Source organism: Megascapheus bottae, chromosome 19 (assembly GCF_031878675.1).
Source record: "Megascapheus bottae isolate mThoBot1 chromosome 19, mThoBot2.hap1, whole genome shotgun sequence".
Lineage (NCBI taxonomy): Eukaryota > Metazoa > Chordata > Mammalia > Rodentia > Geomyidae > Megascapheus > Megascapheus bottae.
In genome coordinates, this window is record NC_143527.1 from 30,428,381 (window position 1) to 30,454,874 (window position 26,494).

Below are 26,494 nucleotides of genomic sequence, written 5' to 3' on the forward strand. Positions count from 1 at the left end.
GGAAAGGGAGGAGGACTGAGGAGGGAGGGTGTTCCCTTTTGCTTCTGACTATGTGTTAAGTGGCAGGAGAAATTTTGAAAGCTGCTGTGAGGAGGAGCTAGTGCCTGGAATTGGGGTGTTGTGGGCCTCACTCTCCCCACTTGGGAGAAATCCTCTTTCCATCCAGAGGTAATTGGACTGCAAGAAGGAAGACTGGCCAGGGCATAGGAGGAAAGCAATCCCTGCTGCTCCTCCTCCTGTCGTTTATCACTGGTCTGCTTTCTTCCAAAGCCAGCTCAGCTGTGCCAAAGGTGGCCGCAGAACATCCTGACAAGTGCCAGCACCTGCTTAGCTGCCCTGTGCATCCCAGGGCCACCCCATTTTCTGGTCACCATCCCTGGCCATTGGGTGGCTTCCGATGGCTGTGGCCTACGCTGCTCTAAGGAGCATCTTCTGTAAACAGCTCCTTTTCTATCTCCTGGTGAGTAACATCCAAAGGACTAAGGAATCAAGCAGGTCACTACCTGAGTTCTCCCACCAGTTTGGGCTTGAAATAGACAAGAGGTGGGGAAGGAAAACCGAGCAGGTAGACTGGGAAAACAAAGGGGGATCTGAACAGATTCAGGAGTTGAATGCTTGGGAACCAGTTTGGGGAGAATTTAGCTTCTTCTCTCGGTACCTCTACCAGTATGGTGCAGCTTTGTGAGGAAATGCCATGTTCAGTCTTGCTGTGTTGTTTTTCTAAGGAGTAGTAGAATAAATTCATTCCTTTGGCATTTGGCCCAGAAAATTCTGAGGTTTGCTTTTGCTACTAGACATTAAATAAACTCATGCATGCAACAGCTGAGCTGAAAGAAGAGAAAAAGGATTCTCAGTGAAGATAGGGATCATTCAAGAATTTAATTTTTTTCAGGAAAAGCTATGCTAAAAGAATAACTTAGTTTAAATAAATGATTTAACTCAAGAAGAAGAATGAAACATAATGAGGCAGTATGGAAATTTCATCCACTTGCTTTCTTTTTGGATTCTTCTTGCTTTTTAGATATAAATAGCAGCTAGTTTTTGTTTGATGTGAAGAGAAGCAGCGTGAAGTTTTTTCTTTTTTTTCTTTTTGCCAGTTGTGGGGCTTGAACTTAGGGCCTGAGCACTGTCCAAGGACCTTTCTCAAGGCTAGAGCTCTACCACTTGAGCCACAGCACTACTTCTAGCTTTTTTTTTGTATGTATGTGGTACTGAGGAATTGAACCCGGGGACTTTGTGCATGCTAGGCAAGCACTCTACCACTAGGCCAAACTCCCAGCACTGTGAAATTCTAATTATTTTCCTTTTTGTGTTATCCAACTTTAGTTTTAAACTATATTTTGATGATTTGAAGGTTTTACTATGTGAAAAAGCACATGTTCTCCATATAAATGGCACCTAGGTTTAATGGTCAACTTCTCATTCAGAGAACCCAAGGGATCATCTTAAATTAGTAGTAGATAAAATGGGGTCCAGTTTCCCCAAGAGATCTAGCTTTTGTTTGCTTTTGATCCCTCCGTTTTTCAGTATCTCTTGACTTTTTTCTGAATGCATTTGTCCTTAATCCCATATTGCCTGAGAAGGTTTGTGAATTACTTGACCATTGATTTACTCCATGTACTGGAATATGACTGAACACTGCGAGTCTCCATTGGGTTTTCCTATCAAGGGAAATCACTGATTTGTTGTCTAAGGCCTTAGGACAGGAAGTAAAGAAAATGAAGATAGCAGAGGGAATGCAAACATGTCCTTTGCTGTATTCAGATGCATATATGCACACACATGCATATGTGCCTAAATGTATGGATAAGCCTATGTACATGCAAATGTGTATATATGTATATACACATACATTCCTAATTCTAATGTGCTTTATTCTATATCATAGCTTTAGAACACTACTAAGAGATGGCTTTTTCCTCAAGAAGTTCTTTAGATATGATTTAATGCATTTTCTTGGCATTAGGAATGTAGATATTTAAGAAGTCAAATAAACAAGAATCTCTCTCTCTGTAAGAATCTCTCGCCCTCTCTTGCCCTCTCCCCCTCTCCCTCTCCCCCTTCTCCCCCCCTCCCCCCCCTTTCTCTCTCTCTCTCTCTCTCTCTCTCTCTCTCTCTCTCTCTCTCTCTCTCTCTCTCTCTCTCTCTTTCGAGTCCTAGGCTTGAACTCAGGTCCTAAGCCACTGTCCTTGGACTTTCTCAACGCTAGACCTCTACCACTTTGAGCCACAGTAACACTTCCAACTTTTTCTATGTATGTGGTACCAAGGAATTGAACCTGGATTTTTGTGCATGCTAGGCAAGCACTCTATCAGTAGGCCAAATTTCCGGCCCTGTCTTGTGTTTTAATAAGTGGTTATTTAAATTAGAGTGCAAAATGGAACTGAAAATTCTAGCTTTTCATATTATCCACCCAACAGATTTGTAGAATCATAATCTCATAAAATAGGCAAGCACAATCTATCTAACTGACTTCAATTGCATTGAAGAGTTTTTATCAGTCATGAACGTTGATCCCATCTTTAATCTCTGAACAAATAATACTGCTTAATAATTCCAGAAGTATGTCGATAGAGAAACACTTTACAAAATACAACAATATGGTTCTGGAAATTCTGACTATGACATATTTTATATTTAAATGTTCAAAATGCAGTCATTTTTGTTAAAGAAGAGAATGCAGGTAAACTATCAAGAAAAGCCAATTGTATTTGAATTCATTAAAGTCTTGGAATTGGTGATTTTTTATTTTTCAGACAGCATGTTTTATTTACATTGTAGTTGTGGCTTGAATTTACTAACAATTTCAACCTATCTGAAGGCTAATTTATATTTTGAGCATTATTTCTGTTTAAGATATCTATATGATTTCAGATAATTTGGACTATAAAAATCTTTGCAAAGAGCATTTGAAAAGTTATTAGAAAACAATGAATATTTGTGAGCATTCTTTTTACAAGGTTATAAAATCCTCGTCTTAATGTATGAATTATACATTTGAATGTTAGAAATAATTTGAGAATTAGTACAGAGATGTGATTATTAAATTGAACATAAACACCTTCTTCAGTAATCAGGTCAGTAGTTTTAGAGACAATAAGCAACTTTTTGTAAAATCAATGTATTATAACAGCATCTACCTATCAGAATGATAGATTCTTAAGACCTGTTTCTTGAAGTTTTCCTTTGTTACTAAATGATTATGTTCTTCCCTTTTGAAATAAATGTTTTTAAAAAGTGAAGAAATTAAGAGTTAAATTTATTTTCAATTAATATTTAGATAGAACTGTAACATGAAAATATGATCAAATGTAAAAACTGTAAAAAAGCAACTTATTTTTCTTTTTTTTTGAGGTTCTGATATTACTTTGTGATGCTTGCCCAAAAATTTCTCTTCAAGTTCCTTCCCATCTTCACGCTGAAACAGTTATAGGCAAAGGTGAGAAACTATATTGAGAATTTAATATTCATATTGCCACAATTAGCTTCAGGCTGGTCTTATAAAATTTGGGATAACAGCCATACAGAAACTACTTGACATTAAACTTGGCCACACAATGAAAGATAGACCATTTGAGGATTTTTTGGGCAGTAGTTAAAAATAATTAAAATACCAAAATAAGCTGTATATTTTTCTTGCCAGAAAAATTAGCAAGTTATCTGAATTCAAATAGAGCCAAGCACAAAAATTAGATGCATATTTCAATTCCTACCAACAAATCTGCTGTCTTGTGGTACCCACTTTCTTTACTTGATTAGGCATGAATTTCATGTGTCAAAATTTAAATGTTCCAGATAAAATTTGTATTTGAGATTGATAATAGTGAATATCAAGTATTTATATGACCAATTTTAGAGAATAGCTTGTGACTATCATAAAATTTGAGAAGCACCTACTATCACCAATAAATATTAAGCACTGATTTTATTAAGCTTTAAGAGGTTATGGAAAGATTATTTGCAATAACAGTGAGATATTAGCTAAGAACAGATTAGTTTTCTTACTAGCCATAATAGTAAGAATTACCAAAGACTTTGCAAATGACTCTCAAAACTCCTGTCCTCACATAATTACAATAGATGTGATATAAAACTAGAGTTCATTGATAAATCAACAATTTGACATTAAAAACAAGATTCTTTTATGTATTTCCATCTATGTGGCTATCATCTATCATCACTATTGTGTCCAAGTGCTTTTTTACTTATAATTGTATCATCTGATATGCTCATACAAATATTTTAACTGAAAAAGAAACTGATACTCTTAATCCACTGAGCACCATAGCTTAATAACATAGTTCATTGAAGAGTATCGTTGGTTTTCCCTTCTGATCTTGAAGCCTAGTAGAAGCAGCAACTGGCTATTCCAAGCCCACACGCAGAGAGAAGATCCTGCCATATATCCTAATCACACTTCAAAATTCAAAATATAGTCTCTGCTGAATCTATATCACTTTTACACTAGCTTAAAGTCAAACCTAAGTTGATGACTAGCTCTGTTTGTGTGTCAGACACATATACATATACCCAAATATGTGCAAATAGCAGGTAAAGTAGGAGCAGACTAGATCTATTGACAATGAGAAAATACTGCATTTAAAAAAATCAGTTCAGAGTAGAAGTCAGAATTATGACTCCACTAATTTATTTTGACCCTCAAGTTTTGGAGTACCAGTTGCTTAAATGTCCCAAACCCCTCCCCGACTCCCACACTGGCTCAAAGTTGTCATTCCTGTAAGACATGCTTTATTCCTGTTCCTACTGACAAAGGGCTGTGACATTTCTTTTCTGCAGTGAATGTGGAGGCATGTCTTAAGTCAGCCAGCGTAATCCTGTCTAGTGATCCCGCCTTCAGAATTCTAGAGGATGGCTCCATTTACACAACGCATGACCTGCTTTTGTCCTCAGAAAGCAAGAGTTTTTCCATTTTACTGTCAGACAGTCAGTACCAGGAACAAAAAGAAATGGAAGTTGTTCTGTCAACAAGGGAAAAAAAGGTACAAAAGCAAAGACTCCAGTAGGCTTGCATGTAAAATTCTTAGTCTTTCACTTTGAAAGTGCCATGAAATGATAACTGGTTTTTGTCTTTTCTACTTATAATGTGCACAGTTGGATACTAGACTGATGGGGAGGAGTGGAGCTATTTGCACAGCTGTATAATGAGGAATGACTCTCTAGCCAAGGAGTAAAGTCAGAATATCAAAGGTTTCAGATAGTGTTTTGAGGTGTGGCAGGAAGAACAGCCAAACCTGCCGAACAGGAACAGGCAGGGGTGGGTCTCAAATGCTCAGAAAGTGAAGCCAGCTACAGAGGTGGGGTATTCTATACTCCTAATGGGCTCCGGGTCCGAGTTTCTTTGTTGTAAAGCAAAAGAGATTTTCTGGAACTTGATCAGCATTTTAATAGAAAACTTCCTGGGGTCTCTGTCTTTAGACACTGGGGAATCTACCCTCCAGCTACTCCATGGGTTTGATGAGTTGACTGAAGGTTTGGGTTTGTGGGCTTTGTTTTGTTTTCAAAGAAAGATGACAGTTGGTCCTGAAAGTTGCTAGAATCTCACTTAACGTTAACTCAGTATGACAAGTTTGGTATTATAAATAAGATAGCATCTTGGTAAACAACTCAATTTCTCAGAGGATTTTCAAGCTAAATCTGTGCTGATTTCAAGAAACTCAATCCACAGAATATGAATTTTTTTCATTAAATCCAAATTGTGAAGAAATTCCACATTACATAAAATAAACTGAACAAATGCTGCTCAGTCCTTATGTAGGTAAATAAATGTTTCCACTGCATAACAGTTTAAAAAATAGATTTGATGCTACTCTTCGACATGGAATAAATTTGTTAATGAGTGACTACTTTAAGGAGGTTTATACCAACCAACTCAAGATAACAAGTATTGTTATACCTTATACACTTCTAATAAAAGGTTAAATCAGGAAAGTTGTGGTACTAGAAGATAAAATGCAGTCTCAGATTTATGTTTTGTGTGCTTGTTGTATGGATATTATTACTAAAATATAGAAATGCTTTAGAGATTCCTATAATAAAACATCTCTACTTATTTTCTCCATGTTCATTAATATGGGGGAAAATCCAGCTCTGATCATGATAACCAATATTGTATTTCATTGTTTCTTATCAAATGTAGTCTCCCAAGAAAAGACATGCTAAACAGTCAGCTCCTAAGCGCAGTAAGAGAAGATGGGCTCCCATTCCATGTTCACTGATGGAGAACTCACTAGGCCCTTTTCCACAACATATACAGCAGGTATATTGCATCTTATTTGATTCCATGCATGGCAAAGGGTTTTGGGTGCTCAGACTTACTACTTGAAAAATGAATATCATATTGAACGTTAGTTGCCTGAGTTATGAACATATGCTTATCATCCTAACACTCTGGATATTGAGCCAAGAGGACCATGAGTTCCGGGTGAACCTGGGCTTCATGCCCATACATTGTCTCAAAATGCTTCTATAGTCACAATATGAAGATGGTGTCAATGTTATGTTTATCTTTTTCCTAAACTGTCCCTTATTGTTGTAGATCCAATCTGATGCGGCACAGAATTACACCATCTTTTACTCCATAAGTGGACCGGGGGTGGACAAAGAGCCTTTCAATTTGTTCTACATAGAGAAAGACACTGGCGATATCTATTGCACACGAAGCATCGACCGTGAGCAGTATGACCAATTTATGGTAGGATTACTGAACTATTTGTTTGGAATTATATTTTTATAAATGGTTCATTAATATCTTTTGTGTTACTTTTTAAAAACATGATGAAGTATTTTAATATTTGAGGTGTTATTAATACTCAATATAAACTTATTTTTATGGCTGCCATTGTTCAGACAATGGAAAGTAAAATGAGAAGGGAACCAATGGTAGGAGAAGCCACAGCAAATGAACTCAGAGTTCTCTTCAGGTACGTATCACTTTTCCTGATACCTGGGACAGATTGTAACATCTAGCAGTCTGTGTGATTTACTTACAGGCTGCTAAGAATTGTGTTACTTACCTCATGTTTATCATTGTTCAGTGCAATACTGTTGCTGTTACTGCATAAAGTGTAAAGTGAGTTAAAGATGTACTCATAGTAGGGTGAGCAATTCCATGCTTCAGACATTCTGTTCTGGAATTTTGATGGGATTTCTTAATTCTTTAATTTTACTTGATGCATGCAATAAAATGTGACTTTTAACAACAGATTCTTGTACTTAAAATAATTCAATTTGATTGTGAAAATAGGGGCCATGTATTGTTTTATCTTGGCGTGGGAACATTTTGCTGGTTGAGTTATGCCATCATTGCAACTTGGGGGGTTTGTCTTAAACAGTAAAATTGTTCTAACATTCCAGGGGTTCAGAGATGACAGTTTCCACAATTTTTTTTCTGAACAAGTTATATAAGGAGGGGACCTTCTTCAATAGAACAAAATCTTCTATAAAAGAAAGAATCTGCAAACACTATCTGTGGGTGAGGGAAGAATATATACCTTTGAAAGAGTAGGTCTAAATCTGGTCCCCTTTTACCTTTTCTACCAGAAATTAATGGAGTGCTGCTTATTTTCATTTCTGGATGGAAGTCTATCTGTTGTCTGTGTATAATTGTTGTTGATTCACATTCTGAACCTGTTCAACTTTGTGTTGCTGTTCTCCTTTTCTCTGTCTAACCTATACTAGCCATCTCTCTTTAGAAGACTGAACTGATGGCCTAGATCCCACACACAGCTCTGTGTTTCCCCAAAGGAAACAATTTCAATAAGGTGCAGAATAGAAAGGATGAGATTTCCTCAAGCTCCAAAGCAATTCAAAGAAAGAAATGATATGGTATTATCACACCCAGGATATTTAAATTTCATTCTTCTAGCCTGGATAACAATATGAGTAATGCTAATTTTTATCAGTTTTTGTTTTGGTTTGTTTTGTCTGTCATGGGGCTTGAACTCTGGGCCTGGGCTCTGTCCCCGAGCTCTTTATCTCAAGGCTAGTGTTCTACCATTTGAGCCACAGTGCCACTTCCAGTTTTCTGGTTGAAAGAGACAAGAGTTCACAGACTTTCATGCCCTAATTGACTTTGAACCGAGATCCTCAGATCTCAGCCTCCTGATTGGCTAGGATTACAGGTGTGAGCCACTGGCATCCAGCTTTATCAGTCTTTTTACCCTTACATTTCAACCTAGTATTGCTTTTAAAATACAAAATAACAGGGTTGAGAGCATCAAACTCTTACTTTTCTTCATTTTTAAAAGGTTTTTCTGTAATTACATGAAAATATTGTGTTGATTATGTGAACATGATTGGATTCTTTTCTTTTTTTTTCTTTTGCCAGTCCTAAGCTTGAACTCAAGGCCTAAGCACTGTCCTTGGACTTTCTCAAGGCTAGAGCTCTACCACTTGAGCCTCAGCACCCCTTCTGGCTTTTTTCTATGTATGTGGTACTGAGGAATCTAACATGGGTCTTTGTGCATGCTATGCAAGCACTCTACCACTAGGCCAAACTCCTGGACCATGATTGGATTCTCTTAAAGCATGAATATGCTCTAATGTTTACCAGCCATCCTAGTTTAGATCATCCTATTTCTAATAATAGTTTTAGTTATGATATACTTGGGGATACTTGGCTCATTACCAGGAAAAACAAAACCAGAATATTATCTGAAACAAAACTATTGTAGCTAGTCAGTAGCCTATGAAAAACAGATTTATATTCACATAACAAGATGATAGATTATTTCAGGCCTCAAGGAATCATTTCATGAAAAGAAAACGATCTTCATTTCTTCTGAACAGAAAAATGGGCAAAAATTATCACAAAAGGTTTAACCAAAAATGAAAAGAGAAGATGAATGACAGAGATACAAAAATACCACAATCTCTAGAATCTTAAAACTGACTAGTGAGGCTTGTGAGAGAAAGAAAAAGTGTGATATCTAAGATTTTAATTGTAGAACATTATAGAAATAGTTGTAGTAAAAAACCAGGAAGAGCTCTAGTAAAGATCTAAACTCCTCCAGAGCTCACTGTGAGCATTTTATTGCCCTTGATAGTGAAGAATTTAGCTCAGCAGCTATTTATAGAATACTTACTTGGCAAAAAGCACAGAAATGAAAAAGCAATTCAATGGAATTTAAAGAAAGAGGAGAGCATGACAGTTGGGGCCAAGATAAACGTTGAGATAGAGTTTTGCGAAGGGTGGGGTGTATACACATTTACTAGCATTTTCATTGGAAAGAAATGCACGTTTACTTCAGAAATAAGGAACGATATGAAGCTACAGCACCCAGAGATGGTTATGGTATGTATTTATTTGTATTTACAAATAGAACTGTACTTTTATAAAATTACAAAAATGTGTTATGGGTGTAATTGGAAATGGTCTTCATGAACTCAAACTGATAAAACCTCACTTAGTTAGTTCAATGAACACTTGGTGTTTGCAGTACTTGGAGATCATGATTCTTAGTGGGAGAATAATGAGAAATAACACCTGGAGGGGTTTGAAGCCATATGGTAGACGTGCATGACGACGTGTGACCTGTCTCTAGTGTGTCATTTATTTCTCACAGACAACTTGCTGGATACTGTTCAGTGGTACATTTTGTGTTACTGCTGAGCAAACTCTTGTTGCTTTCCATCCTTTCAGGTCTATGGGTACGCAACCACTGCGGATGGCTATGCTCCAGACTATCCTTTACTCTTGTTGTTCAAAGTTGAAGATGATAATGATAATGCCCCTTATTTTGAAAACAAAGTGACCGTGTTTAGTGTTCCTGAAAACTGCCGAACTGGTACATTCACATTTTATAGTAGTATAAGATTATTCAGCACTAAATATGTGTCATAATTAAAATGTTTAATTATACAGTTACAATCTTATGCTTTATGGTATTTATGATGCTGCCTAATTTTCTTAATAGAAATTGAAGCCATACAATAGTCTTATTAAGGGCGAAATAGCTCTGAGCATGTTGTCTTCAATATTAAAGCAGATAAAGTAAAAATGAACAGGTAGAGTACAATTCTACATGTTTTTTTCCCTATGGATTTCATAACTTACCAATTCTGGCAATAGTTACTTGACTCAGTTTTGTCTAAGGCTTGTTGTGATTGAAGTGGAGTTTGGTTTGCCTGTGTTTGCTTAGAAATTGTGTAGTGGACAGAATGCTGCTTGTTTTTCCAATTAGAATAATGTTACTAATGACAAGCAGGAAGTAGGGAAGATTTCACAGAGAATATGATGAAGGAGTTATTAATGGGACAATACACAGCTAATTGAGAAGTCATTCATTCATCCATCCACTGTTTGTAGGTTATCATTTATCTAATCTATTTTGGAGGTAATGCTTCCTTTTAATATAGTAAGAGTGGCCAGAAAATTGCATCTCAGGAGTCAGAAAACAATCGTTTTATGATGCCAATGAATATATTTTATCTGATATTTGAGATTCAAAGTTCAACTTCTGTAGAATATAAATGCTGATGACAGGTTTTGTTACTATCTTGTAATATCATTATTGCTTTTCTATACTCTCCATTAAATGACTGTTGGATATTAGTTGTCATTTTTAACCTAAGCTTATAACCAGTGTCTCGTATGATGGACATTTTAGGAAAGTGCTAGATTTTCACTTCAGTTGGGTTTTACACTAATACTTTACATAGAGAGGCAATTAATTTTAAATGCCTGAGTTTTCAAGGATATACTAATCACAACCTTCTAGTTGTATATGGTTGTACACCTTTAAAACAAACTTTTGTGCTGATTTTACTACATATATTCAGAAATGGAGAATATTACCATTACATTCATGGGCTGTTAAATAATACATAAAGTTCCTAAGGACTTACATTAATCCACAATGGATCTGAATGTGTGACAGAGAAGTGTTTACATTATTTTTCCCTAGATAGCTCTGTGAATAGATGTAGTTATAAATGAACATGCAATTGGAATCTGTATAAAGTTTCGATATATTTTCAAGAACATAGAAATGTATCATGACATGAAAATGTCAATGAGATTTATAACAGCCTATGCATTGCTTTTCTTGGCATACTTCCAAAAAGTTGAAAAACAATTTGCTTCCTCTTAGGCACTATAACAAAGTCAATATTTTATATGAAGCTAAAACTATTACTAGGCTTAGCAATGATCATAATAAAAGTGTATAAATTATTTTTTATTTGCAGCTAACATCCATTTTTATTCTCCACTGTATTTCTGTGTAAGAATGTATACATGAGAACATTTCTAATTAGTTGATCACTAAAATGGAATTCCACATATTTTCATACTTGGTCTAGTCTTGTTTAAATGATCTTTAGACAGGTATATGATGCTTCTTATGTGTGTTAGCAATTACTTGCTCATATTGATGGACTAGCAATTTATTGAAGTATGAAAATATGAAATCTTTGTTATACCAGGCAAAGATGTGAACTCATTCATCACCATTATTTTGCTGGGCTATCAAAGAGACAAATTGCCACTCAAATACAGTCTCTGAATTGGAGTAGTTCTGAGGGAAAGCATTTGACAATTACTCTTACCAGTGTTAGAAGGGAATGGGTTCATCTGTCCCGTGTAGAATATAAATAGACAGCAAACTGCAGTTCCAAAGAAAGGGAACTTGGAGACATTTTGTAGACATCTTGTAGTAGTTATATACTTCTTGGATTTTCAGGAAAATTTACCTCTTCTTTAATGTAGGATCTCATTGTATAAATCATGTGGCCCCAAACTTGCAGTCCTCACCTTGTCTTCCAAGCGCTAGCACTACAAGTGGGCATCATCCACATTTGACTTAAAATTCATCCTTTTGTTCCTTCTGGGACAATTTGTTACATCAATATTTTGGTTTTATTTTTGTGTAGAATTCAATTATATGGTGATTTTAATGTTCTTTCTCTTTGATAATTGGGGACTTGTCTGAATAGGAACTTCAGTGGCACAAGTGACAGCCATAGACAATGATGAACCTGGAACTCTGCATACTCGTCTGAAATTTAAAATCCTACAGCAAATCCCAGATCAACCAAAGCATTTCTCCATACATCCGGATACAGGCGTTATCACTACCACCACACCTCTGCTGGACAGAGAGGTAAGGAACTGATTGATTTCTCAGGTTTTGTTTTTTGTCAGTCGTGAGGCTGTCCATGCCCAACTCCTTGAGCCACAATGACACTTCCAGTTTTCTAGTGGTTAATTGGAGATAAGAGTCTCAAGGACTTTAGTGCCCCGGCTGGCTTTGATCCTCAGAGCTGCAATCGTCTGGGCGTGAGCCTCCTTGCCCGGCATGATTTCTCAGTTGTTAAGCTCGATTTAAATTTACAATTAACTGCCAAGGGAAGTTATGATTTGATTATCCTGGCCTCCTCTGTAAGTATTTTCCTTGAGATGTCTTCTGCCTCTGTAGAAATATTAGGGGCAATCGGTGGTAGCAGGAAAGGTCTTTTTAGCTATATTTGACCTGATATTTTGATGATAAACTCCTCTAGATTTATTTTATTGTTTTATAAAAAAGTCATTTTATTCAAGTCCATTATATGTAGTGTGTGTGTGTGTTTGTGTGTGTGTGTGTGTGTGTGTGTGTGTGTGTGTGTGTCCTAGTCCTCAAGCTTAACCTCAGGCCCTAGGCATTGCCCTTAGGCCTTTTTGTTCAAGCCTAGTGCTTTACCATTTAAGCCACAGCTCAACTTCTGGCATTTTTTGGTAGTTAATTGTAGCTACAAGCCTCACAAACTTCCTTCCTGGTCTAGTTGAAACTGCAGTCCTCAGATCTCAGCCTTCTAAATAGCTAGATTTGCAGGTGTGAGCTACTGGCACTTGACAGTTACTAGTTTTTTTGTTTGTTTTTTTTTAAAGAATTTATTAACGTTGATTTTTACATCATATTTTAAGTGACAAGTTTAACATACAAGTGTTCAAGGAGGGAATCTTTATTTACAATCACTGGGACTAAGTATTTAGAACTTAATCACAATTAGGCTAAGGGTTTGTATGTCATAGAAACATATTAATTTATGAAATAAAACATTATGTCTATAGAGTCATAGGTTTTTATGTCTATATAGTTATGGTTATATTTCCATTACCATGTCCATAGCTTTGGGTATGCAAATATTGAGTCCTTGCTCTTGTACTCTTTGGATTTAATAGCCACATATTAAGGATACCATGCGCCTTTTGATCCTTAGGTCTTGACTTGTCTCACTCAACATGATTCGCTCTAGATTCATCCACTTCCCTGCGAATGCCATTATTTTATCTTGTCTGTTGGTTATGTGGAATTCCATTGTGTATATATACCACATTTTCTGTATCCATTCATCTGCAGTAGGGCATCTGGATTGTTTCCATTGCCTGGCTATTGTGAATAGTGCACAGATGAACATAGCTGAGCAGGTGTCCTTATAATATCTTGGGTCATGATGTTCAAGATAGATGCCCAGAAGTGGTATGGCGGGATCGTAGGGAAGGTCTATTTTCAGTTCTTTAAGAAACCTCCACACTGCTTTCCAGAGTGGCTGAACTAGTCTGCATTCCCACCAGCAGTGTAGTAGGGTTCCTTTTTCTCCACAATCCCGCCAGCAACTGTCATTGTCTGAGTTCAAAATCTTGGCCATTCTTGTTGGGGTAAGGTGGTATCTTAGGGTTGTTTTTATTTGCATTTCCTTTATGACCATAGATGATGAACATTTTCTCAAGTTACTAGTTTTTTAAATTAATAAATAATCTTCCTGGTTTATAGGCATGGAGTTCTCATATACCTGTTCACTTGCCAATGTCCTGCACTGCAACAGTGTATAGAACCAATGAACCTATTTGGACACATTATGATTATAGTCCATAGTTAGTTTTAGCTTCACTCATGCTGCTATCCAGTCTACAGATTTGGATAAATGCCTAATAGCACATGTTCCTCACAATAGTATCAATATAGAGAAATTTCACTGTCCTAAAAATCCTTTGTGCTCCTGCTAGTCATCTGTCCCATCCCCTTTGCTCCTGGAACCACAGATTTTTATAATCTCCATCATTTTAGCTTCTCAGAATATCTTAAAGCTGAAATTCTATAGTATTGGTCTCCTAGCGATTTGCATTTCAATTTCTCCTATGTATTTTCATAGCCTGATAGCTCATTTCTTTTCTAATATACAATGACATTTCATTGCCTGAATGCACCAATTTATTTATCCATTTATCAGTTAAACACACCAATTTGTTTATCTATTTATCAAATAAAGAGCATCATTGTTTCACTTTTGACAACTATAAGATATAAGACATATAAGATAACTTTACAAATTTGAAGTGTGTTAGACACATTAGCTTTCTACTATACTGGTGAGCCATTGTCTTTTTCTATATCAATATTTATAGTGTTTTTATTTTAAAAAAAATTACAGTTAGGGTTGGGTGTGTAATTCAGGGGTATAGCACATACTTAGCATGCACAAGTCTCTGGGATATATATATATATATACCTATGTATATATATATAATTATATATATTAAAAAGCTTATTTATATAATAATTAAACAAACAATAGTTTTGATACCTAACAGGAAATAGAGATGTTCCTCAGTATTCCCTTTTTCTTTGCTTCAGATGTGTGATACTTACAAGTTAGTGATGGAAGTGAGAGACATGGGAGGCCAGCCATTCGGTTTGTTCACTACAGGAACAATTACCATTTCACTGGAGGATGAAAATGACAATTCACCATATTTCACAGAAACTTCTGTGAGTATACCTCTCTGTTCACTTATCTAGTTACCTTTACCTTTTTTTTTTTTTTTTTTTGCCAGTCCTGGGGCTTAAACTCAGGGCCTAGGCACTGTTCTTGGACACTTTTTGCTCAAACATAATGTTCTGCCACTTGAGCCACAGTACTACTTCTGGCTTCTTCTGTGTATGTGGTATGGAGGAATCAAACCCAAGGCTTCATGCATGCAAGAGAAGCACTCTACCATTAGGCCACACTCTCAGGCCCTACCTTTACTTTTTTAAAGAAAAAATCCAGCTCTGTGAGATCACACATCTTTATTTAAATAGCTGCCTTTTGCAGATTGCTTAGAGAGAATAATATGACTATTGTGAGCAAAGGAATTGACATGCTAGCTATTTCTGGATGTAGGCAAACAGTCATGCTCTTCACTGTCCAGAAACTTGGCCCCTGACACAGTTCACTTGCTCAACATTTTTTTCATTGTGAAGTGACAGTGCTGTATGGGATACCTTGAACTAATTTTACAAGGTGAGAAAGAAGAGGCCCTCCACTTCAAGTTCTCAAGATGGAAAAAAAAAAAGTAGTTTATAACCTCTGTTGGAGTCACAGTACAAGCTGCCCAACCCCCACCTAGGCTACCTCTGACTATTCCTGTGTTATATATGAGTAAACTTTGCTTTGGGGAGTGAACTATACTTCTGAAGGAGCAGTTCTTTTTCTCACAGCTTACATTTATTTATTTAATTTGTTTTTTTTAGTGAAGTTACACCAGACTACAAGTTAAAGAAAGACAAACTTAAAAATGCAAGGGTAGACACATTCACATTAATAATGAGTACATGTTTTGTCCATGTTTCTTATGAGGAAGTGGACAGACTGTTCAATAACTGATTTATCCAAGTTGTCATATAACTAGACCATTTACAGGATAGTTAGGTTTCAAATCTAGATCCAATTGCTGTTATCTTCCTATGAATTCATCTTATAGCTGCAGTGGATTTTGATTTGCTTTACTTTTCAGTACTTGTATTTTCTGGGGGACCAGACTTATGATTCAATTTCCAAAAAAAATAAAGAGAAAATTTTTTCCTTTAAATGCTTGCCAGTGAATCAAAGTAAATGAAAACACAATTGTGGAAACCAGTGTTTAGGAATAAAAATATCAATGTATATTTCCAAAATCTGTAAATAGGAAATATTTAAAAAGCATTTACTCAGTGCTTACAATATCAGCAAAGGAGAGATAGACTGAAAATATTGTAGACAAAAAATAAGGGCCTGGAGTTTGGCCTAGTGGTAGAGTGCTTGCCTAGCATGCACAAAGACCCGGATTCGATTCCTCAGTACCACATATACATAGAAAAAGCTGGAAATGGTGCTGTGGCTCAAGTGGTAGAGCTCTAGCCTTGAGAAAGCCCAAGGACAATGCTCAGGCCCTGAGATCAAGCCCCAGGACTGGCCAAAAAAAAATTAGACAAATCTATAGCTAGGAAAATCAACTTAGAGAAACTCAGAAATTAAAATTTAAGTAGTTTTTGAAGAATATAAAAGATATGAAGAGACAGTTAAGGAAGAAAGAAGTAAGCTATGAATTTGACTTTGAAATTCTTCCTTAAAGTCAGTGTGCATTTCTACATCAATTTTACTTTAAAGCCAATATTTATAGTAGAAAATAACACTTGAAATTAAATGTTTATAATAAAACAAAACTCCTCCCTCCAGTACACTACAGAAATAGAGGAAAACAGAATTGATGTTGAGATTTTACGAATGAAGGTAACAGACCAAGATTTGCCAAACACTCCTCATTCAAAGGCTGTCTACACAATCCTAAAGGGAAATGAGAATGGGAGCTTCAAAATTACCACAGATCCAAATACAAATGAAGGAGTCTTATGTGTTGTCAAGGTAAATTAGTAAAATAGTCTATGTATACTTTAAAGCATGCATCTGCAGTGACATTAAAAATGAATACTTCCTTATCCATATATAGCCAGAACAGGGCAATGTAATCCTGAAGTGATTTGCTAAAGTTTATTAATTTCTAAGTGAGAGAGAAGATATTTTATAGTAGTTTAATATAAAAAACTTTAAAAATAGTAATTTCATAAAATGTGCATATTCTTTCTTTTTCTTATTTATTTATGTTTTAAATGATTTTCTTGGGCATTTCCCTTCACCACTCAAATGGTATTTCAGGAATCCTGCTAATTTTCTAATTATTCAGTATAAAGCTAAACACTTGAATTAAAACTAAGTACCGTTGAATTTAATGTGGTTTAAAAGTTATTGCTAAATATATATTTATTTTATATATTATACTTTTAAGCTACATATGTATTTATTATATAAAATATGTAATTCTTCTGTATTAAAAACTATAATTATGCATTGTTTACATGACATATGTAGACTCACTGAAATATATTTATTAAACAGCCATTGAACTATGAAGTCAGTCGCCAAGTTGTTCTGCAAATCGGTGTGCTTAATGAAGCACAGTTCTCAAAAGCAGCAAATTCTCAAACTCCCACAATGTGTACTACAACTGTAACAGTTAACGTGAAAGACAGGGACGAAGGCCCTGAATGCCAGCCACCAGTAAAAATTATTCAAAGCAAAGATGGCCTTCCAGCTGGCCAAGAACTCCTTGGATACAAAGCACTGGACCCAGAAACCCGCAACAGTGAAGGTTTAAGGTAAGTACTTTCCATGTTGTTCAATTAAAGCCGGGATGTAAACTAATTTCAAACTTAAGAAAGTTCTCTGTATTTTTCAGAATGTCAAAAATTTAGGACTATATTCCTTCTAGTATAGTTTCTTTTCTTTTCTTTCTAAAACTTAGGTATCAGAAGTTAGGAGATGAAGGTAACTGGTTTGAAATTAACGAGCAAACTGGAAACTTGAAAACTGTGAAAGTACTGGATAGAGAATCAAAATTTGTGAAAAACAACCAGTACAATGTTTCAGTAGTAGCTACAGATGCAGGTGGGTAGCATTTTCTAGAAATACAACACACCCACGCACACACACACACACACACACACACACATTTCTGTGAAAATCTGGGATAAAATTTGCTTATTTCTGATCAAAATTGAATGTAAACAATTTTCACATTAATGTAACAATAATATATAAACCATGTATCTATTACTACTGTTCATTTTATTGACAACTACCCAATTTAGGATACATTATACAAGTAATGCAAAGTCACAAGTGATTAATAAAGAAGTCTAAGATTCAAGGATCCTATTATTTTAGTTCTGCTGAGAAAACAGTGGCATATTCAAGAATTTCCCCTTTATTCATGAATTCAGGTTTCGATTGTTATGATGTCAGCATGACAAAAAAGATTTGGCCTATTAAAACAGTTGAGTTCAATGTGAATTTATTCTAAGCATTCAATAATAGAAGACATCATTTATCCTAAGTCTAAAGGAAGGATAGAATAGCGATTTGCTATGATGTGCAATCTCCAATGTTAATTTTAGAGCCTACTTTGTAAAGAATGCCCTGACAATTTATTAAAAAAATTTTTTTTGTTAGTCCTGGGGCTTGAACTCAGGGATTGGGCACTGTTCTTGGGCATTCACATGGGTAGCGGCTCTACCATTTGAGTCACAGCACCACTTCCGGCTTTTTCCTCTATGTATGTGCTACTGAGGAGTCAAACCCAGGTCGTCATACACACTAGGCAAGCACTCTACCACTAGGCCAAACTCCTGGCCCCCTGCCATGCCAATGTTGTAGTGATCTTGAAACTTCTGAATATCATTTAGACATTGGTGAGTGACTGTAAAAAAAATGCTTTCAAGTGATGACAGTACTTACTTTGCTTAAGTAACTAGTTTAAAAATAACTTCCAGTAAATTATTTTTCATTATTCAACAGAAAAAAGCCCTACATGTGATTTAGGAGTTATTTAAAGTTCAGGAAAAATGAATTTCATTTGCCTTTATGATGAATATATTTTTCCAATATTTAGACCAATATTTAAAACTGAGACAGTTCATTATTTTTTCTTTCTATTTTGAAAATAACATTTGTGGAAGCTTATTATCCCACAAATGATAAAATCTGAATATGTTTCAGATCATTATTAATTGTTAAAAATTATGAACAGTTTTAGTAAAACGTATTTTGAGACTACATGTGAAGCATTAGGCTATTATTATGAGTAAGAGTCAATTCAGATTAGTAACAGGACTTAATTCAATTGGAGTGGAGGTATAAACACACTTTTCTGGCTCATTTAATTGAGATTTTTCACAGCACAAAAATAATAGTTACATTAGCAGGTATTGATGGCTTATGTATGCAATCCTAGCTTCTCTGGAGGCTGATATCTGAAAAATGAAGGGTTGAAGCCATGGGTAGAATAAAATCTTTTGAGACTCAGTCTCTAAATAACCAACAAAAAGCAAGGTTGGAAGTGTGGCTCAAGTGGTCAAGCACCAGCTGTATAGTTGGTGCCCTGGGTTATAATCCAGTATTGCTAAAATGGATAGATAGATGGATAGATAGATGGATGGATAGATGGATGGCTAGACAGACAGACAGATGCATTATATTCAGTGTAACAGCATTAAGTTATAGCTAGTCAAAATATACTGGAAAACTCAGTAGGCTCTTCAGATGAAAGTGATTTACTGTTACATATTTTATGCTCAGCTTAGTCATGAGCAGTGCTGAGAAAAATCATGAACAATAGAACTACCATTGGCAGCAGAAGTCACAAGTTTAATGAGTGATGGCATTTTTATATTAGGGTTTGTCTGGGAATGTAGCTCATTGGTGAAGTACTTGCTTAGCAAACATGAGGCCCTGCTAGAGATAAAAAAATAATTAATAAAGCTTATTAAACAAAGAAGAGGAAACAAATGTTCCTGATAGAGGCACAGGGTATTCCCAGAGAACCAAGTCAAGCAAGAAGGAAAGATTGAGAACTCATCAACTTAAACAGAGAATGTGTATGAAATGAGAAAAGAAGAAACTAAGAAGGTAACTGGTGATCAAATATAAAATATTTTTATTCTTGGGGTACTTACACTACTTCATTAAAAAAAGTAAAAGGAAGAGTTTGACATTCATAGGGTTATTCTTCAATGACATACCTTATACAGATCATATCTTTTAGTTTTACAAAGCACATGGAGACAACATCTCATCTAACCCAGGAGTTATAGGCAGATTGACATTTCACTATTTCTGAACCTGAAAGCAGATGTCACTCATGTATTATCTAAGTTGCAGAAACAAAATAAATTTCTTTGTGAAGAAATAATTTGATCTTTTAAAATTTATTTTATTTTAGTTGGCCGATCCTGCACTGGCACATTAGTGGTTCTTATAGAAGATACTAATGACCACCCACCTCAGATCGACAAAGAAGTGACCATTTGTCAGCATGAAAAGGACTATGCTGTTCTGGAGCCTGTAGATCCGGATGGGCCTGATAATGGTCCACCTTTTCAGTTCCTTCTGGATAACTCTGCCACCAAACTATGGACTTTAGAACCACAGGATGGTAAGTATTTCTGCTAAGTCCTATAAACAATATGGGTTCCCAGGCCCTGACATTCACTTTAGTTTATCAAAATAAATAAATATCTATTCATTTAAAATTTATCCTAAAACATGATAATAACTATCTCTAATATCTTTATATCTATCTATCTATCTATCTATCTATCTATCTATCTATCTATCTATTAATCTATCTATCTGTCTATCTATATTTTGCCAGTCTGGGGCCTTGAACTCAAGGGCCTGGGAACTGTCCTTGGGCTTTCTCAAGGCTGAGCCACAGTACCACTTCCAGCTTTTTTCTAGGTATGTGGTACTGAGGAATCGAACCCAGGTCTTCATGTATGCTAGGCAAGCACTCTACCACTAGGTCAAACTCCCAGCTTAAAATTTATTTTAATACTTAGACTTTTGTTTTCATTATCTTTAATAGTTCAACCAAAAGAATACCAGGAATCGGAAACATTTTTTCACAGGGGGTGCAGTTGAAAGGAATAAAGACAAATGATTGGAGAGAGGAACAATCATAATACTCACTGTACATGTGTGACATGGAAGAGGTAACATGAATGGAAGTGAGATGGAGGACAGCTGATGGAAGGGGTGACACTGATCAGGATACACTGTACTCATAAATTGACATGCTCAGTTAAAATCTCTTTGTACATCTACTTAAGGATAATTTTAAAGCAGTGTAGGGACTGATATAAATCCATCTAAAATGATCTTTTGCCTAACATGTCAAGTGTAGGTTAGCGTCATGTGAGTAAAACTACTCAATTAATTTCCCCAGTTTTTTTTTTGTGGAATCAAAATCACTTTTTAGTTTTTATTCAAAATTAACATTTATCAGAAGCAACATTGCCATTGAAAGGTAAAATCAATCCATATTCTCTCTGCCATTTTCTCCTTAGGTAAACGTGCCATTCTGCGTCAAAAACAACACATGAATTATAACTATTATTCTGTGCCTATCCAAATACAAGACAGACATGGTACTTCTGCAAAACATGTGTTATCAGTGCGAGTATGTGACTGTACAGCACCATCGGAGTGTAGAATGAGTGTGAGGGATGTGAAACCAGCAAATGTGATACTTGGAAAATGGGCTATTGTGGCCATGGCACTGGGTTCTGCATTATTACTATGTAAGTACCATGATCTAGACTGTGTCTACTGAAGTCTTATGGAATGTTTCTGTGATGTTCAGTTTTCCACTGCTACGATGATATATGAGAGAAAACAATCCGTGAGAGGGAAAGGTTTGTTTAGGTTTGGTTTCACTAGTCTCTGTCCAACTTTGATTGGTTCTGTTGTTTTTAGGGTTGAGGCAGGGAGCCAATTGCCCCATCTTATAGCAGACAGAAAGAAGAAAGAGACAGAAAGAGGCCAGGATCGCTTTAAGGGTGTGACTACAATGACTAAAGCTCTAGCTTGGCCCTGTCTCCTTAAAGCTTTATCCTCTCCCAGTTGCTCTTCAATGTGGGGAAACAAGATGTTAACATGTGAGCTCTTGGTTGAAACTTAGGCAGTTTAGAAACACCTCACATATACTTATCTACATATACATCTACATATATATCTAGATACAATATACATATCTCCATATATATATATACATGGGCATATGTCTCTATGTATGTATGTGTGTATGCATCCATCTATCTATCTATCTATCTATCTATCTATCTATCTATCTATCTATCTATCCATCTATCCATACTCATGATACCCATTTCTTAGAAAGGCAAAGTTGAAGTTCAATAATATAAATACCAGGAAAGAGGCAGATGAATGAAGAGATGAAGAGGAGAAGAGAGGAAGAATGTATTCAAGAATTCCATGCATATCCTATAAAATTAAGCAGCATGAGGGAAGCGGGGGTAGAGGAGAAATGGGTGAGAATGTTTTAAGGGGTAACACTGATCAACATGTATTGTATTCATAAACTGCTGTGTTAAATGTACAACCACTTAAAAGATAATTTTTAAAAAATCTATTAAGCCAAGTTTAGGGGTTCGTGCCTATAATTCTAGCTACCTAGGAAGTAGAAATCAGAATGATCGCTGCGTTAGTCGAGCCTAGGTGAAATGTTGGTGATACCTTATCTCAACCAATGACAGTTGAATGCACTGACATGTGCCTTTCATCCCAGCTTTGTAGGAAGTGAAAATCAAAGGATTGTGCTCCAAGATAGCTTTCAAAGAAAAGTATTAAAGAAGTACCTAAAAGCAAAACAGTCTGAGTCCATAGTTCAGGTGGAGGAGTGTCTAACCAGTTAGTGCATGGCTCTCAGTAGTCCAAGCTTCATTACTCAAAACAAATAAAAACATAAAGCAAGGTTCAGAAGTAGTAACTTGTAGCTCTCTAATAATTGTGAGACATTGGATGGACGTTATGAGACATTGGCTCATTTTTCTACTTGTAAAATGATGAAGTTGGATAAAACTATTAATGACCACTCCTGTATTAAATATCAGAGTCTTTTAAGCTGCCAACTTTATATAAAGAATATAAAAATATTTAGTGAAAATGGGAGTTCCAAAATTTTCTTAGCTATTTATATTCTATATTATTACTGAAGAGATTTAGCACACCTTATAAGGTACCTGGAATGAGTAAAAAATGGGCATGCATGAACCACTAAAGAAAAGTCATGTATTCAAATAAAACTAGGATTTAACATTCTAAAAATTTGTTTTTGGAGGTACAAAAGTAATTTTTAAAATCATCACATCTAAGTCTCTCTCAACTGCAAAGAAATACTGAACTCACAAAAGTTTCCCATAGTCTTTTCTGTGTCTTAGTTCATTTTCATTTTAGTTTCAGGTTAAATGGGTGTTCCTCTTAGTATGATAGTAGTTTATGTACATTTTCAATAGCAGACATTGACATTATAAAATTGTCTTGTTTATATTTGTGCCTAATGAATTTTGTTTTACTGTTCTGAATACTATAAATTACCTTAAAGTCCAGTAAGATGAATTGATCATTTCAGTGGAGAAGATGTAAAAGATACACAGAGGTTAAGGTTGGATTTGTGAAGAGAGATTTTATTTATCTAAGACAGAAATATTCTACATACTAATACATTTTAAAAGCAGTCTGTCTTAATTTCATAATCAGAAGTGATCACATTTGATATTTTAAGTTTGTACAAAGAAACTTAAATAAAAGTGAAATTACATAATTTATATTGAGATGAAAAGAATGCTTCAGTTTTTGTTTACTCTTTTAGGCATTCTGTTTACATGTTTTTGCATAACTGTTAAGAGAACAGTAAAGAAGAAATGTTTCCCAGAGGATGTAGCTCAGCAAAATTTAATTGTATCAAATACTGAAGGACCTGGAGAAGAAGTGATGGTAAATCTGGTTTCATTTCCCTTTAAATTATATGAAGAGCCAGGTGTAGTGGCTCATGCCTGTAATCCTACCTATTCAGGAGGCTGATATCTGAGGGTAATGGTTCAAAGCCAGCCTGGGCAATACAAAGTCACAATACTCTTATCACCAATCAATCACTAGAAAATGGGAAGTGAGATTTTGGCTCAAGGGTAGGGCAGTAGACTTGAGCTGAAGAGCTCAGGGACAGCACCTAGGCCAGAGTTCAAGCCTCAGGACATATATATATATATATATATATATATATATATATATATATATAGTTAAACTTCACAGTCGTAATGTGCTAGTTTCAAAGGACCACCATGATAAAACTGCAAATGAAATGAATGAAGCAATAGAAATGTATCCTCTTATGGGTTGAGAGGCTGGAAATCAGAGATTACAGTGTTAGAAGAGTGATGTTCCATCTGAAAGGCCTTGGGGAAGAGATTTAAGCCTTTTTCCTAGCTTCTTTTATTTTCTTAGGTTATGGCAAAACAAATGAAATCTTCACACGATATTTCCTCAGCGTGCATTCTGTGTTCAAATTCTCCCCTCACCTCCCTTTTAAGAAAACTGGCCATAGTACTTTAGGAATAGAGCAATTTTATCTTAAGCAGTTACTTCTACAATTGCTTCAATTTAAACGAACACCCTATGATAACTTGGTCCCAGACACTTGGCAAAACATGGTGGTGGTGGCAGGAATGCTTGCCTGCCTGTCAGAGGCTGTTCTTCACTTCCTGGTGGGTAGGAAACAGAGAGAGAGAAAGGCCAAGACCCTGCCTCAGTAACCTATTTCTTCCAGCCTGGCATCATACGCAGCCTCCCCAAATAGGGCCACAGCTGGAAACCAAACAAACAAGAAATGAGTCTGTCAGAGAAGTTTTATAGAGCTCACATTAGGGAGCAGGGCTGGAACATGTGAGTTTTTAAGGAGACACAGTTTAGCCCACAGTGTCTATGATATGGCTGCTCTCACTGTCTTAACTATATGCATGGGGGAAGGGAGGCTTAGCAGGTGAGTGGTTTTTCAGTGGTGGAGGAAAGTTAGGAAGCGAACGATTTACATTTGACTCATTTGTTTTTATTACCTTTTAGGAAGCAAATATTAGAATTCCCACACAGACATCCAACATTTGTGACACAAGTATGTCTGTGGGCACTCTGGGTGGCCAGGGAGTGAAAACCCAGCAAAGTTTTGAGATGGTCAAAGGAGGCGGCCACAACACATTGGAATTCAGCAAAGGAACAGGACAAGGAGTCGCAGACGCTGGCCGATATGCTTACACGGACTGGCAGAGTTTTACCCAACCTCGGCTTGGCGAAGTGAGTGCAAAGATCTTCAAAGTCAAGTTGCATGAAAGTGAAACATGATGCATATGTCAGAATTCCCCCAAAGTGTTGCTTCTCAGACCCCTGGAACACATCAGTCTTTTAATGTATGGTCAGAGGTGTGGATGTGAGCACTAAATCCCAATTGCAGCATCAGCTTTTGAGGTTCAAGCTTTAAATGATAGTTTGCCAAAACATTTTTTTTTGAGTGTCTTCTGTAGAAGTGGTTAGGAAAATTAAAAAGCAGATAGTTTCTTCCCTAAAAATTACCAAAAAAACCCACAACCTAGGACAAAATTGCCATAGAAGATGAATAGATCCTAACTTATAGATTCTCATATATGTATATGAGCTTGCAATATCGTTTTGAAGTCCTGGCTTATCAAAATCAGCTAGATCGAATGTCAAGTGTTTGTTTTAGATTTTCTATCAGGTGCCCTTTTTAAATCTTATTATTAATATTTTTTTTGGTTGAGATTTGTCATTATAGTTTGGTCTTAGCTCTACTAAGGCTGTAACACAGTGTATAAACAAAAGAATAAGCCTATTTAAGCATTCCCCACATATGTGAAGAAGTTACAAATGTAATTTTCAACCGTGCACACCTGATGTGCAAATAGAAAAACTGTTGTGTGATATATGTGTAGACTTGATCATAAATGCCTTTGCTGGGAACACTTATTGATTTGCTATATTTTAAGAATGACTATAATATAGACCAATCATGTGCATTTTTTACATGTAGGAATCCATTAGAGGACACACTCTGGTTAAAAATTAAACAGTAAAAGGTAAATCAAAGACATCATTTTTACGCTACTATGTTTAGGTGTTTTTAAAAATATAATAAAATGTGCTCTTTCTTGATACAGAAGGTGTACCTGTGCGCACAAGATGAGGAACACAAGCACTCCGAAGACTACGTCCGTTCATATAACTATGAGGGGAAAGGCTCCATGGCTAGCTCTGTAGGCTGCTGCAGTGATCGGCAGGATGAAGAAGGGCTAGAGTTTCTAGATCATCTGGAACCCAAATTTAGGACACTCGCAAAGACCTGCATAAAGAAATAAATGAGCCTTTAAATAGAATAACATCAACACTTGCATCCGTAGGAGTTTATGAATGTAAAGTAATCACTAGCAACCTCTGCTAGTGATGCTGTTTCTTGGAGGTAGAGTGCCTAGAAAAGGGCACTCTCACCATGAGCCTCCCCAAATTCTCCTTGCTTGATGGAACTCCCATATCATAGGCCTAACGTTTTCATTGTTCATCTCCTTTCCTCCACATGTATGTTTAGCCCTTTCAGGACTGCACTGTGCGTACTCTTTATTTCAAAACTTACATGGCTAGAAGACTGTGGGAGAGTTGGGTATCGTAGAGGATCATTGACATGAAATTTTCACTTGGTAGATTTTACTGTGTAGATTAAATATTTTCTTCTAAATCTGGGAGAGAGGGGAGAACTATACTTCTAGAATTATTTTCTTTA

General features: G+C 36.0%; 1 protein-coding gene across 2 annotated transcripts; it reads left to right on the forward strand.

The window, feature by feature from the left end:
• The first annotated feature begins 397 nt into the window (after positions 1 to 397).
• On the forward strand, positions 398 to 26,075 carry Dsc1 (desmocollin 1). 2 transcript variants are annotated; one of them, XM_090353584.1, is made up of 16 exons: positions 398 to 460; positions 3,355 to 3,439; positions 4,798 to 5,000; positions 6,158 to 6,277; positions 6,557 to 6,712; positions 9,662 to 9,806; positions 11,956 to 12,122; positions 14,634 to 14,768; positions 16,477 to 16,662; positions 17,194 to 17,453; positions 17,600 to 17,742; positions 20,075 to 20,287; positions 21,201 to 21,434; positions 23,525 to 23,649; positions 24,772 to 24,999; positions 25,878 to 26,075. In XM_090353584.1, the coding sequence occupies exons 1-16, from the start codon at positions 398 to 400 to the stop codon at positions 26,073 to 26,075; spliced, it is 2,661 nt and encodes an 886-aa protein (XP_090209710.1). The 2 variants fall into 2 exon arrangements, with proteins under 2 accessions (XP_090209710.1, XP_090209711.1); XM_090353585.1 differs by lacking the exon at positions 25,878 to 26,075 and adding an exon at positions 25,751 to 25,786.
• Positions 26,076 to 26,494: the final 419 nt, after the last annotated feature.